Source organism: Etheostoma spectabile, chromosome 22, assembly GCF_008692095.1.
Source record: "Etheostoma spectabile isolate EspeVRDwgs_2016 chromosome 22, UIUC_Espe_1.0, whole genome shotgun sequence".
In the NCBI taxonomy this organism is placed as follows: domain Eukaryota; kingdom Metazoa; phylum Chordata; class Actinopteri; order Perciformes; family Percidae; genus Etheostoma; species Etheostoma spectabile.
The window spans coordinates 17963915-17978219 of NC_045754.1; the positions used below are offsets into that span (position 1 = coordinate 17963915).

At 41.0% G+C, this 14305-nt stretch overlaps 1 protein-coding gene across 2 annotated transcripts; it reads left to right on the forward strand.

Moving 5' to 3' along the window:
- Window positions 1-1305: 1305 nt before the first annotated feature.
- On the forward strand, window positions 1306-14286 carry LOC116672205 (myosin-6). Of its 2 annotated transcripts, XM_032503883.1 has the most exons (38): window positions 1306-1341; window positions 1858-2066; window positions 2191-2334; window positions 2422-2578; window positions 2679-2706; window positions 2806-2911; window positions 2995-3087; window positions 3194-3257; window positions 3451-3549; window positions 3631-3734; window positions 3809-3947; window positions 4082-4200; window positions 4301-4450; window positions 4529-4699; window positions 4801-5110; window positions 5214-5284; window positions 5364-5569; window positions 6093-6216; window positions 6306-6442; window positions 6529-6784; window positions 6872-7114; window positions 7580-7756; window positions 7842-7987; window positions 8078-8168; window positions 8260-8649; window positions 9145-9271; window positions 9415-9533; window positions 9620-9816; window positions 10391-10574; window positions 10656-10821; window positions 10923-11047; window positions 11164-11472; window positions 11762-11965; window positions 12634-12930; window positions 13016-13120; window positions 13215-13310; window positions 13414-13548; window positions 14179-14196. In XM_032503883.1, exons 2-38 carry the CDS (start codon window positions 1866-1868, stop codon window positions 14194-14196), a joined length of 5808 nt encoding a protein of 1935 aa, XP_032359774.1. In that variant the 5' UTR covers window positions 1306-1341; window positions 1858-1865. The 2 variants fall into 2 exon arrangements, with proteins under 2 accessions (XP_032359774.1, XP_032359775.1); XM_032503884.1 differs by lacking the exon at window positions 1306-1341 and having other exon boundaries at window positions 1866-2066; window positions 14179-14286.
- The last annotated feature ends 19 nt before the right edge of the window (window positions 14287-14305 follow it).

Sequence of the window (14305 nt, forward strand, 5' to 3'; positions counted from 1 at the left end):
CAGCAAACAGATCTTCATGTAATATTGTAGTAGAGGGCTCCCGTGACCAAATTCTTAATTATGAAACAATCATTGACCTCTAATGTAATAGAAATGATATACCTAAAAGAAATAACAAAAACAATACACCTATGACCCAGAATATGTCTGTTAACTATAACCACCACCCTAGACAGATAAGGATCTGTCAAAGAAACAATTTGAACAATAGCCAGAGCCCTTGCTGCTTATAGAAAGGCTTATGAAGCTCCATCATAAGTGTTGACAGCAGAAGAACACAAGCAACTGGGAAAGAAAGCCTCAACGCCGCCCCTTGATGTACTGAGGAATGGTACCCCGGGTGCAGACGACCACAATAACTGTCAAGTCGAACGTGTGAAGTTGTTGAAGTCAAAAGAGCTTGTGTGCTTCTTGAAGAGGTCTTCAGGTGGTCCATTCAATAAACGCCTGCTTTAAGGATCTCTTCTGTTAACGTGACAAGTATTGAACGCATTGGCCTGTTCTGATTGATAATGAAGGTGATAAGTGTTCTGTAAGGCCCAGAGGATTATGTATGTACTACAGTATGGGCGCTAAAACGTTCGCAAGCAGGCAGCTGTCATACCCGATCTGTTACACTAGATGGAGGAGGGTCAACTGAGGTCCACTGGGAGGCAAACATGGATCAGGACAAGCAATCCAAGTCAGAAATTCACGAGTCACAAGTTTATCTTTGTCCTCCAGGACAATAGAAGACAGACAGGGCCTGTATTAGTAGTGACAGATGCACATGTGCAGTGGTTCTAGGTTAAAAATAAATGACATAGGAAAAAGTTTAATGACGCTCAGACTTCTTTGTGAATAATATTACCACAAAAACATATTTTCTTTCTTGAGGAACAGACAGGACTTGATAAACATAAACAATTGTGGCAATTAAATGTGTTGGAAAGTTCTTTAATATAATAAAAAAAAGATCAACTTTCATTCATGAAACATCTAAAATTACAATAGATGCTGATCCAACACCAGCCAATGAGATTTAATTCGCTGACCAATTGTTAGATGAGAGTTACTGACCACACCTTAAGATCCAAATATAGATCACCCTTTCCTTTAATTAGCTTCCTTTGTTTTTTCCTCCTACCTTATAGGGTGTCTGGGTTTCAAAGTTCTGCCTCCTGGATGAATATAAAGAGGGTTCAGAAAGAGGAGTAAGAACACAAACACAGCAACTGCAGTAAGTATACCTACATTTCACCCATGACTCAACTATCACATCACATTTTGTAAATGTAATCTTACTTTTTTGTTATTTCTTTTTAGAGACACACCACACATCGATAGAGGAAAAGTAAAAAGGTAAATAGTTCCATACTGTTTGTTTTTCAAAATAAAATTAAATATGTATGTCTGTATGTATGAAAATGAATAGACTCAAAACAACATCTGCTGGTATTTTCTGAGACCATGGCTTAAAAAACATTTGATGTTATACTTGCATTGTAAATGTTTGTTATCATAGTTTATAGGTATCTACCGTCTTTTAGGTTCTGTTTGGTTTTGTACTTACTGAATAACTTAACTACAATAATGATAATGTCTATGATGTCCTGCACAATTTCAATAGAAATGCATTCAAACATAAACCTACAAAAAATTCAGTTCAATTACATTTTATCTATAGTATCAATTCGTAACAAGAGTTATCTTGAGACACTTTACAGATGGAGTAGGTCTAGACCACACTCCATAATTTACAAGGACCCAACAGTTCTAGTAGTTCCCTCCAGAGCAAGCAACAGTGCGAATCACCCTATATGTTTCACACGTGCTTGTCCAGGGACCATGTGATCAAACCATGTTCTTTATTCACAGCTTTCAAAATGGGCGACGCTCTCATGGCGGAGTTTGGGTTGGCTGCTTCCTTTCTAAGAAAGTCAGATAAGGAGCGTCTGGAGGCCCAGACTCGAGCCTTTGATATAAAGAGAGAGTGTTTTGTGCCTGACCCCGAGGTGGAGTACGTTAAAGCCGTAGTCACCACCAGAGATGGAGCCAAAGTCACTGTTGAAACTGAGTTTGGAAAAGTAAGTAGGACAGATATTTGCAGTGACTAATTGTCATCGTAAGAGGACCATTGGTTGTGACACTGTGAACTGACACTTTTACAGCAATTTCAATTAAGATATTCCCTATGGTAAATCATTTCAGACAGTAACCCATAAGGAGGAAGATATCCACCCTCAGAACCCGCCTAAGTTTGATAAAATTGAGGACATGGCGATGTTCACCTTCCTCCATGAACCTGCTGTGTTGTTTAACCTCAAAGAGCGTTATGCAGCATGGATGATCTACGTGAGTAATGACTACAAATCCACCAATCTTTCCACTGTATGAAAGCTTTAGTCCAAAATGACTTATTTTTTACGTCATTGTCCAAAGACCTACTCAGGGCTGTTTTGTGTGACTGTCAACCCCTACAAGCGGCTGCCAGTGTACGAGCAGGAGGTGGTCAACGCCTACCGAGGAAAAAAGAGGAGTGAAGCTCCTCCTCACATCTACTCCATCTCTGACAATGCCTACCAGTACATGCTGTCAGGTATATTCAGCTCTTTGTATATGTCTCTGATGCAGCACCATGTAATCTCTTATACCACCCAACATTTAAACATAACAGAACATTGTCTTAAATCCTGCAGACAGAGAAAACCAATCTGTCCTTATCACGTAAGTAATTCATGAAAGTAAAATCTTGTTCCAATTAAAGAATAGAGTTTATGTTTTATGTTCATGACGTGTTCAATTCACCTTTGTTTGCATTGCCAGTGGAGAATCCGGTGCGGGAAAGACTGTGAACACCAAGAGAGTTATCCAGTACTTTGCTAGCATTGCAGCTGTTTCTGGCAAGAAGGATGCTGCTCAAGAGAAAAAGGTTGGTCTGATTGTACTTATTACGATAAGCATTATTATAAATTAAGTTTCACGGGCTAAATTTTGCATCTTTTAAATCCGCAGGGAACCCTGGAGGATCAAATCATCCAGGCCAACCCTGCTCTGGAGGCCTTCGGAAACGCCAAGACCATCAGAAATGACAACTCATCCAGATTTGTGAGTTTCCTTAATACTAATTTTATTAAAGAGGCAATTAATTAAATATTGTGCCCAACAGTGCCCCACACCAAATTTCTTATTTTCCTGTTCTTGCTTCTCCCAGGGCAAATTCATTAGAATCCACTTTGGTACCACTGGAAAGTTGGCTTCTGCTGACATTGAGACATGTAAGCAGAGTGTGACATGAATATCTCCATTGTGTTGTACAATACCCTAAGATTTTTCAATTCAATTTGATTTAATTTACAGTGTCAAATCATAGCAGCAGTTATCTCAGGACACTTTACATTAAGACAATGTCAAGACCATACTCTAGAATGTGAACTGTAACGTATCATCCTATTGTAATTTTTTTGTCAGATCTGCTGGAGAAATCCCGTGTCACTTTTCAGCTCAAGGCTGAAAGAGATTACCACATCTTCTACCAGATTCTGTCCCAAAAGAAACCAGAACTGCTGGGTAAGTGCTGGAAAAAACGGAATACATTTGACCCCACAGCAACGGCACGTGCACAAACACTGACACTTTTGTCTTTGACAGATATGCTGCTAATCACCAACAACCCCTATGACTACTCCTTCATCTCCCAAGGAGTGACAACTGTGGAATCCATTGATGATTCAGACGAGCTGATTGCTACTGATGTAAGTGTAACATAGTGCTCATTAAAAACTCCACACAAAAAGGTTTAAATCTAACTTAAATGTTATTGTTTAAGGATGCTTTTGATGTCCTGGGCTTCACACAAGAGGAGAAAAATGGCATCTACAAGCTGACTGGTGCAATCATGCATTATGGAAACATGAAGTTCAAACAGAAACAGAGGGAAGAGCAGGCCGAGGCTGACGGCACCGAGGGTAAAGGATCCTCAGGACAATAAAAAAAACTGTTTACTTTAATTCTCTTAAAACGAGTATAAATCCCACCGTTGCATACCTTTTTGACACAAAACAATCTAGTAAAGGCTTCATCTATACAAAATCTATTACAGATACAGACAAAGTGGCATATCTGATGGGCTTGAACTCTGCTGACCTCATCAAGGGCCTGTGTCACCCAAGAGTGAAAGTAGGCAACGAGTGGGTCACCAAAGGGCAAAGTGTGCAGCAAGTAAGTGCAGTAAATTCAGACACTGCATTGAAATCCATCACGGGTCAAGAATAAAGTGAGTTTAACTTTTAACGTAATTGTTTTTGTTGCAATTATCTAGGTTAACTACTCTATTGGTGCACTGGCCAAGTCAGTGTATGAGAAAATGTTCTTGTGGATGGTAATAAGGATCAACCAATCTCTGGAAACCAAGCAACCTCGCCAGTACTTCATCGGTGTGCTGGACATTGCTGGATTTGAGATCTTTGATGTGAGTATAAAAGGTTTTTCGGACGTAAAATAAAACTTTCAACTTTCTCTAACTTCTCTCATTGAATGCTCCTCCTAGTTCAACACCTTTGAGCAACTGTGCATCAACTATACTAATGAGAAGCTGCAGCAGTTCTTCAACCACCACATGTTTGTCCTGGAACAAGAAGAGTACAAGAAAGAAGGCATTGTGTGGGTGTTCATTGACTTTGGTATGGACTTGGCAGCCTGCATTGAACTCATTGAGAAGGTTGGTGCAGACTCTAATTGGATTTTAGAATCGTAACAAATGTAAGCCATTCTTTGTGACAAGTTTACATTAAACTAATTGTAATCAATGTCATCCTTCAGCCCATGGGCATCATGTCCATCCTTGAAGAGGAGTGCATGTTTCCAAAAGCCAGTGACGCAACATTTACAGCCAAACTGTATGACAATCATCTGGGTAAAAGTCCCAACTTCCAGAAGCCCCGGGTAGTAAAGGGGAGACCAGAGGCTCATTTCTCCCTGGTTCACTATGCTGGTATTGTTGATTACAATATCGGTAACTGGCTGGTGAAGAACAAGGACCCACTGAACGAGACCGTGGTTGGACTGTTTCAGAAGTCCAACCTGAAGTTACTGGCTGTTCTGTTTGCTGGATATTCTGCTGCAGATTCAGGTAAGGGGCCTTGAACAAATTAATTGTTTATTTTTGAAATATCCAGAATATCAATGAGGAAGAACATAACACGCATATATGTACATCTTCCATACAACCCAAGATGCAGCAGCCAAGGGAAAGGGAGCAAAGAAGAAAGGATCTTCCTTCCAGACTGTGTCTGCACTGCACAGGGTAAAATATGTCTAAGGTTTGGTATATGTCCTAAATTTGGTGTATAAAAACTGTTAATATTTATTGTTTTCATTTACAGGAGAACTTAAACAAACTGATGACCAATCTCAAGTCAACTCACCCCCACTTTGTACGGTGCATCATCCCAAATGAGACCAAGACTCCTGGGGCGATGGAGAATCCTCTGGTCATGCATCAGCTACGTTGCAACGGTGTGCTGGAAGGCATCAGGATCTGCAGGAAGGGATTCCCCAACAGGATCCAGTATGGAGACTTCAAACAAAGGCAAGAAAAATCACTTTATTGTACGCTCAAAAATTGTATTGCTCTATCACTACTCTTGCAATGCCATTGGACTCAACATCAGTGTCTAGGTGACCAAACTGGGATGGATAAGGTCCTAATTTTGTGTGTATAGTCCACAGGTCTTGATCCACAGGCATCTAGTTGCTTTTTCTTTGGCATCAGTGATGTTACCGAAAGCTCTGTCTGTGCCCATCAAGGTTGCCTGGTACTTCAAGCTTCTTGGCCAAGGACCAAAGGCCGTGTTGTAGTCAAGACCACCTAAACTGAGAGCAAGTCATCACCAAGACCAAGGCATGGCGAGACCGAGTCAAGACCAAGACCCGACTTGTGTTAGACAGCCAGTGCTTCTTCTCCTGTCTCCCGCATTCACTTTCTTGGGAGTGTGTGTAAAGAGGGCAGAGGGGTGTGTGTGTGTAAAGGGGGCAGAAGGGTGTGGGGGTGTATGGGGTAATGTGCAAAGTCATTCAAAAACTGTCATAATATCATGATTGTATTGTTTCAGATATCGCATCCTGAACCCTAATGCTATCCCTGAAGGTCAGTTCATTGACAATAAGAAAGGAGCAGAAAAACTTTTGGGCTCTTTGGATATCGACCATGATCATTATAAATTGGGACACACAAAGGTTGGTACAGTTTACAAAGAGGAGGGTTCAATGTTGGAATAAATACAAGTGCCGTGGACAGGTTATGGAAAACGTTCTTTCAATTCCAGGTGTTCTTCAAAGCTGGTCTGCTTGGTCTTCTTGAGGAGATGAGAGATGATCGTCTCTCCCTGATCATCACAGGAATCCAAGCGAGAGCCAGAGGAATGCTCGCCAGACTTGAGTTCCAGAAAATTGTTGAACGAAGGTTGTTGCTTTACTTTTAACATTTAAGCTAAAAACCAAAGACAAGGTACAGAAACATCGATTCAAGCTTACTGATGTTGTCTACAGGGATTCCTTACTGGTGATCCAGTGGAATGTGCGAGCCTTCATGTGTGTCAAGAATTGGCCATGGATGATGTTGTACTTCAAGATTAAACCTCTGTTGAAATCAGCCGAGACTGAGAAGGAGATGGCAAACATGAAGGAGGAGTTTATAAAGCTCAAAGAGGCTTTTGCTAAATCTGAGGCCCGCAGGAAAGAGCTTGAGGAAAAAATGGTCACCCTTCTCCAAGAGAAGAACGACCTGCAGCTCCAAGTTCAATCTGTAAGATCAGTCATTCCGTTGACCTAAAAGGTGTAGCAATGTGCTTACGTAATGTGATAGTAAAATTGTAAAATCTATTGTCTGCAGGAACAAGATAATCTGTCAGATGCTGAGGAGCGCTGTGAGGGTCTGATCAAAAGTAAGATCCAGTTTGAGGCTAAAACCAAAGAGCTGACAGAGAGACTGGAAGATGAAGAGGAGATGAATTCAGAGCTGACATCAAAGAAGAGAAAGCTGGAGGATGAGTGTTCAGAACTCAAGAAGGACATTGATGATCTGGAGCTGACTCTGGCCAAAGTGGAAAAGGAAAAGCATGCCACAGAGAACAAGGTAATGAAAAAGCTATGATTGTAGGTTTGCAGTTCCAAACCCACTGAGAATTATCACCTGACCACCGTTCTTCTCATTTCTTAAGAACATTTTAGCTTCTTTTAGCTCATTGTTTGGGTTTTACAGCCCACAAATTTACTGTTTTGATTACTTTACCAACTTGCTGGTAAAATGAATAGAGCTATTGAGCATTTAAACAAAAAATAACCTAAAGCAATGCGAATAATGGACTTACATTTGACAGGTGGCCACCACCACGGCTCTGAATTTTGCTATGTGTCTTCCTGATGCATAAATAGGCAACTGTATGCTACAAAGTTTGCTATCAACTTAAAAGTTTCCAATATGTCAATGTTGTGTTCACAAGTGACCAAAAAATAAGTTATTGCAGGTATAAAGATTGTGCACATGAATTCATATAGAAGAATGTTGCTGTTCCTGACTTAACACCAATTGTTTTCTAAGGTTAAAAACATGACTGAAGAGATGGCAGCTTTAGATGAAATTATTGCTAAGTTGACCAAAGAGAAGAAAGCTCTTCAGGAGGCTCACCAGCAGACGCTTGACGACCTGCAGAGTGAAGAGGACAAAGTCAACTGTCTGACCAAGGCCAAAGTCAAGCTGGAGCAGCAAGTCGATGATGTAAGTACAATGATATTTGGGACTAAATCTCAAGTTCTAGGGATAAAATTTAGAGAAATATAATGAAATGTTTGTTGCCTGTTAGCTTGAAGGGTCATTGGAACAAGAGAAGAAAGTGCGGATGGATCTGGAAAGAGCCAAGAGAAAATTGGAAGGGGACTTAAAGTTAACCCAAGAAAGTTTGATGGATCTGGAGAATGACAAGCAGCAGCTGGATGAAAAGCTCAAAAAGTAACACTAAACTTTTACAACCACAAACACAAAGTCCATTGTGCGACAACAGCTGATTACTAATGCAAACCATTGTGTCATTAAATGTAGGAAAGACTTTGAAATCAGCCAGCAGCTAAGCAAGCTTGAGGATGAACAGGCCATTGGTGCTCAACTTCTGAAGAAACTGAAGGAATTGCAGGTAACTGAACAAACAGGTTTCATTTGTGGCATTATTTTCATTTTCTACATTCCAACTTAAACTTTGTAATCGTCCGATGAATTTTCTCAAGGCTCGTATTGAAGAACTGGAGGAAGAACTGGAGGCCGAGCGAGCTGCCAGAGCTAAAGTGGAGAAACAGAGGGCCGACTTATCCAGAGAGCTGGAAGAGATCAGTGAGAGGCTGGAAGAGGCCGGAGGAGCCACCTCTGCCCAGATCGAGATGAACAAGAAGAGGGAGGCTGAGTTTCAGAAGATGCGCAGAGACCTTGAAGAGGCCACTCTACAGCATGAAGCCACTGCTGCTGCACTTCGAAAGAAAGGCGCAGACAGCGTGGCTGACCTGGGAGAGCAGATTGACAACCTGCAAAGAGTCAAACAGAAGCTGGAGAAAGAAAAGAGTGAGCTCAGACTGGAGCTGGATGACGTGGTGTCCAACATGGAGCATATTGCCAAAGCTAAAGTAAGACAAAAAAAAACAAGTCTTCATCAAACGCATCCTTACACATTTTGTGAAATGAGTTGAGAGTATGAGAAGATTGCTGCCACTTTCATGTCTGTGCAGTATCAAGCTACTGCCAGCAGCTGGTTAACTCGCCTTAACATAGACACAAGATTGTTTTATCTGTGGGAAGAGGCAAGCTAGCTGTTTCCCGCTATTTGCAATCTTTGTGCTAAGCTATACTCAGAAAACTGCTTGCTGACTTAGCTCCATGTTTACCATACAGACGACAAAAGGAACAGTTTGACATTTGCTGAGGTAAAATTAAGTTTGTTCGCTTTCTTGCAGAGAGTTAGATTTTCATAGACATGAAAGTGGTATTGATCTTCTCATTTAAGTGGGCTAGAGTATTTTGTGAAATGTCAAACTGTGTTGACATATTATACAGAAAATAATGCTTGGGTCATGTAGACTACATTCTATGATTTACATTTTGATATGATTCCTTTAACTCAGATCAACTCAGAGAAAATGTGTCGCACTCTGGAGGATCAAATGAGCGAATACAAGATGAAATCGGAGGAAGGCCAGCGTGTCATTAATGACTTCTCGATGCAAAAAGCAAAGCTTCAGACAGAAAATGGTAATCGGTTTAACACTCACATTTAAATGCTGTTTTTACACCTCTTTGCAACCCACCTCAGAAGATCTGAGCATGCAAGCCAAAGTGTCACAATAGCAATGAGTGCAGCTTGATATCGAAGCTTACAAACCTTTATTATACAGGTGAGTTTGCCAGACAGATGGACGAGAAGAGCTCCTTGATCTCTCAGCTGACTAGAGGGAAACAGTCCTACACTCAGCAGATTGAAGACCTCAAGAGACAACTGGAGGAAGAAGTCAAGGTAGCTCTTTAAGAAGTACTGCTTTTAAAACACAGAGCCCAATGTCTACTAGCAACGGGACTTGACCTCATGTTTCTTTACCAAAGGCCAAGAATGCACTCGCCCATGCAGTGCAGTCTTCCCGACATGACTGTGATCTGTTGAGGGAGCAGTTTGAGGAGGAGCAGGAGGCCAAATCTGAGCTCCAGCGCGGCATGTCCAAGGCAAACGCCGAGGTGGCTCAGTGGAGAACCAAGTACGAAACGGATGCCATCCAGAGAACGGAGGAGCTGGAAGAAGCAAAGTAAGCTTTCAGTAGATCCATCTTGACACAGTTCTTAAAACTGACCCTGATATTCCCATTTCTAACTAAGTACATTTTTCCCAAGTACAGTACTTAAGTACAAATTTAAGTTACTTGGACTTTACTTTTCATGCCATTTTCTACTTCTACTCCGCTACCTTTCAGACAAAACATATTGTACTTTTTACACCACTTCATTAATTTGACAGCTTTAGTTACTAGTTACTTTACACATTAAGATTGATGCACACAAAACACATGAAGTTTATAAATTAAACTACCCAACATTCTATATGTCTACAAGTACAGCTAAAATGACTAAACACTTATTGTAGTTGTTTGACAGAATTGCTTTGATTGTTTCTGGTTTCTAAAATGTGTTTTTTCTTACTTCTAATACTTTGAATACCTTTTCCTGATAGATACTAATGTACTTTTACTTAAGTAGCATTTTCAATGCAGGACCTTCATTTGTAACAGAGTATTTTTTTACAGTACCACACTGTAAAAAAAAATCCTTTAACCACTGTTTATCTGGGAGGTAATGAATTGATACTTTCATCTTTGCTCTTAGGAAAAAGCTTGCTCAACGCTTACAAGATGCAGAAGAAGCTGTCGAAGCTGCTAATGCTAAAGGGTCCTCCCTGGAGAAAACCAAACACAGGCTTCAGGGTGAGATTGAAGATCTCATGGTGGATGTGGAGAGATCTAATGCTGCTGCTGCAGTTCTGGACAAGAAACAAAGAAACTTTGACAAGGTAAAAATGTCTGAAACGACAGGGATTCATTCCAGCTGAGCACGTTCTAGTACAGAATTAATTTCTGAATGTACAATTTAGGTCCTTGCTGAGTGGAAGCAGAAGTACGAGGAGTCTCAGAGTGAGCTGGAAAGTTCCCAGAAAGAAGCTCGTTCTCTCAGCACTGAGATCTTCAAACTGAAGAACTCTTATGAAGAATCTCTGGATCATCTAGAGACCCTGAAAAGAGAAAATAAGAATCTCCAAGGTAGGGAGATATAAGTAAAACAATAAGTTTTCTTCAACATACACTGAATACAGTGGGGGAGGCTGGGACAGTAGTAAAGTGAATGAATATGCACAAAACAGGGGAAATCTCTGACCTGACTGAACAACTTGGTGAGGGAGGAAAGAGCATCCACGAGCTGGAGAAGATCCGTAAACAGCTGGAGCAGGAGAAGGCGGAGATACAATCTGCTCTGGAGGAAGCTGAGGTGAAGAAACATTAAATGTTGTCTGATGTATTTGCCATTTCTTACCATTGATCAATTTGCTAAATGTACCTTTCTGATGCTTTGAAATATCTACACACATTGGTTATTATTGACAGGCTTCCCTCGAACATGAGGAGAGTAAGATCCTCCGAGCTCAGCTGGAGTTCAATCAGGTGAAGGGGGAAATTGAGCGGAAGCTGGCCGAGAAGGACGAGGAGATGGAACAGGCCAAGCGCAACTATCAGAAAATGCTGGACATCCTGCAGAGCTCCCTGGAGTCTGAGACTCGCAGCAGAAACGAGGCTCTCAGGGTGAAAAAGAAGATGGAGGGAGACCTGAACGAGATGGAGATCCAGCTGAGCCTGGCCAACAGGCAGGCTGCAGAGGCTCAGAAGCAGCTCAAGGGAATCCATTCTCACCTCAAGGTACCATAAAGAATGCACCAATCACCAACTTCCACACGAAAGAAGGCCCACTGACAAAACATTCATTCTCATTTCCATGATTATGAAAAGAGATTAAGGTAAAATACAACACTCTCTATAGTAAGAATAATCATACCAGATAGTGTAACACCATTTGCCTGATGAAAGGTCTAGTACTGAAATCCCATCAGCTATTACATTTATTTTTGCAATTTAGACAGTATGTGGGTGTTTGTTTTGACTACTGAAGTAAAGATTTTAAAGATTTTTCAAATATCTTTCTGACAAGGACACGCAGCTGCAGCTGGATGAGGCTCTCCGTGCCAATGAAGATCTGAAGGAGAACATTGCCATGGTGGAGAGACGTAACAACCTGCTGCAGGCGGAGCTGGATGAGCTGAGGTCTGCGCTGGAGCAGACCGAGAGAGGCCGGAAACTGGCTGAGCAGGAGCTGCTGGATGTCAGTGAGAGAGTTCAGCTGCTGCACTCTCAGGTATGTCAAATCGTTATTATTTTTTTAAATTGTTATTATTATTTCATCATTGAATTATTTGTCTTGGTAAAGAGCCCCTATTATAGCTATGTTTTTAGTGTTGTATTTGTACTCTTGGGGACTACTAGAATAGGTTTACATGTTTCTCATACTGCCATTGCTGCAGCTCCTCCACTCTGTCAGAGTTACAGCAATGGCCCAGTATGCTCTGATTGGTCAGCTGGCCCACACTGTTGTTATTATGCAACCAAAGCAACAAAAAAACAAGGTGTTTGCTGAAGCAGCACCTATGGACAGCACATGTGGGTGAGGCTTTTCAGGCAGTGGAGAAAAAGTGCTGTCTGAGAGAGAAAAAGCTCCATTCATACAATATAATTCAAAACATTTAAAAACTCTATATAACACACTTAAAGATGGGAAAAACAAAAAAGCATCATAGGGGCTCTTTAATGTGTGTTTTGTGAAAGGGGGGCAGACTATATAGGATTAATCTTTGTTCTCTTCTTCACTCAGGAATTGAAATATTGGGTTTGCATTCAGTTGTGTGTTTGATAAATTATACATAAATATAAACAAATAAAAACAAATAAAAATAATCACGTCACGTCATTTACGTCGTATACAAATTTTCCTAAAAGTGTTCATTGTAAAACTGTGATCGGGTGCAGAACACCAGCCTGCTGAACCAGAAGAAGAAGCTTGAGAGCGACACGGCTCAGCTTCAGACTGAGGCAGAGGAGGCGGTGCAGGAGTGCAGAAATGCTGAGGAGAAGGCAAAGAAGGCCATTACGGATGCGGCCATGATGGCGGAGGAGCTAAAGAAGGAACAGGACACCAGCGCTCACCTGGAGCGAATGAAGAAAAACATGGAACAAACCATCAAAGACCTGCAGCACCGGCTGGACGAAGCCGAGCAAATAGCCATGAAAGGTGGCAAGAAGCAGATCCAGAAGCTGGAGGCCAGGGTGAGTATTTCTAACTGCCACGGTGTTGCCTCACAATACCAGTGTAGGATACAATAAAAAAGCTTCTCTCATCCTCATCCTTAAGGTGAGAGAGTTGGAAAATGAGGTGGACCTGGAGCAAAAGAGAAGCAGCGACGCAGTGAAAGGTATCCGCAAGTACGAGAGGCGCATCAAAGAGCTCACCTACCAGGTAGGCTACACTCTGCAGACGCAATGACCGTGCTCAACATTCAGCAAAAGATAATGCTTGAGCAAGCAATATGTCTTGTGTACTATTTTAACAGACGGAGGAGGACAAAAAGAATCTGAGCCGTCTGCAGGACCTGGTGGATAAGCTGCAACTGAAAGTGAAATCCTACAAGCGAAGTGCAGAGGAGGCTGTAAGTGAAAATGACCATAGCTTCATTTAATGGATATGGTCCATTTGCTTCTTTATGAGCCAGTTCAATAACATTTTTCAATACTCTCATGTCGATATTTTAGGAAGAACAGTCCAATACAAATGTGGGCAAGTTGCGCAAGTTGCAGCATGAGCTGGAGGAGGCAGAGGAGAGGGCCGACATCGCCGAGTCTCAGGTCAACAAGCTGAGAGCAAAGAGCCGTGACACTGGGGCTAAGGTCAGTAATCATTAGGATTCAAATTCTACACCTTGGAATCACGCAATGCAGGGAGTAACTTTAATGAGCAGTGGTGGAATGTAACTAACCACTTTACTCAAGTACTGTACTTATATATAAATTTGAGGTACTTGTCCTTTACTTGAGTCTTTTCCTTTCATGCCACTTTCTACTTCTACTCCACTACATTCCAGAGGGAAATATTGTACTTTCACTCCATTACATTCATCCGACAGCTTTGGTTACTTTACAAATTAAGATTTGTCCACACAAACTGTATGCAGTTTGTGAAATAAAATGTTTTATTGAAAATTAAACTACCCAACGAATATATAGGCCTAAAAGTCCAGCTGAAATGATTAGCCAATTAAACGCTTTTTCTTTAGTTGATTGACAGAACTGTTTTGATTGTTTCCAGTTTCTAAAATGTGAGATTGTTCTGCATTTCTTTTCTTTTTTTACTGATTATACTTGCATACTTTTAATAAGTAATTTTTTCAATGCAGGACTTTTACATGACAGTGTGTGAGTATTTTACAGTGTGGTATTAGTACTTTTACTAAAGGATCTGAATACTTCTTTCACCACGGAGGAATTAATTCTGATTATGTAACATTTTTTTCTGCACAGAAAGCACATGAAGAATGAAGCCTTCAAGGATACAGTTTGATTGTAGTATTTTAGTTACTTTATTCTCCATGCAACATGAGAAAAATAAAGAATAAATGAATGCACCAAGTTGTTTATGTTTGCTGTA

What these genes read in the sequence shown, in the direction of transcription:
- LOC116672205 (XM_032503883.1), top strand. Translation starts at nt 1,866, where the DNA reads ATGGGCGACGCTCTCATGGCGGAGTTTGGGTTGGCTGCTTCCTTTCTA. An exon ending in AACCAATCTGTCCTTATCAC is followed by an intron (nt 2,707 to 2,805) that starts GTAAGTAATTCA and finishes TTGCATTGCCAG; the next exon opens with TGGAGAATCCGGTGCGGGAA. An exon ending in ACGAGCTGATTGCTACTGAT is followed by an intron (nt 3,735 to 3,808) that starts GTAAGTGTAACA and finishes TTATTGTTTAAG; the next exon opens with GATGCTTTTGATGTCCTGGG.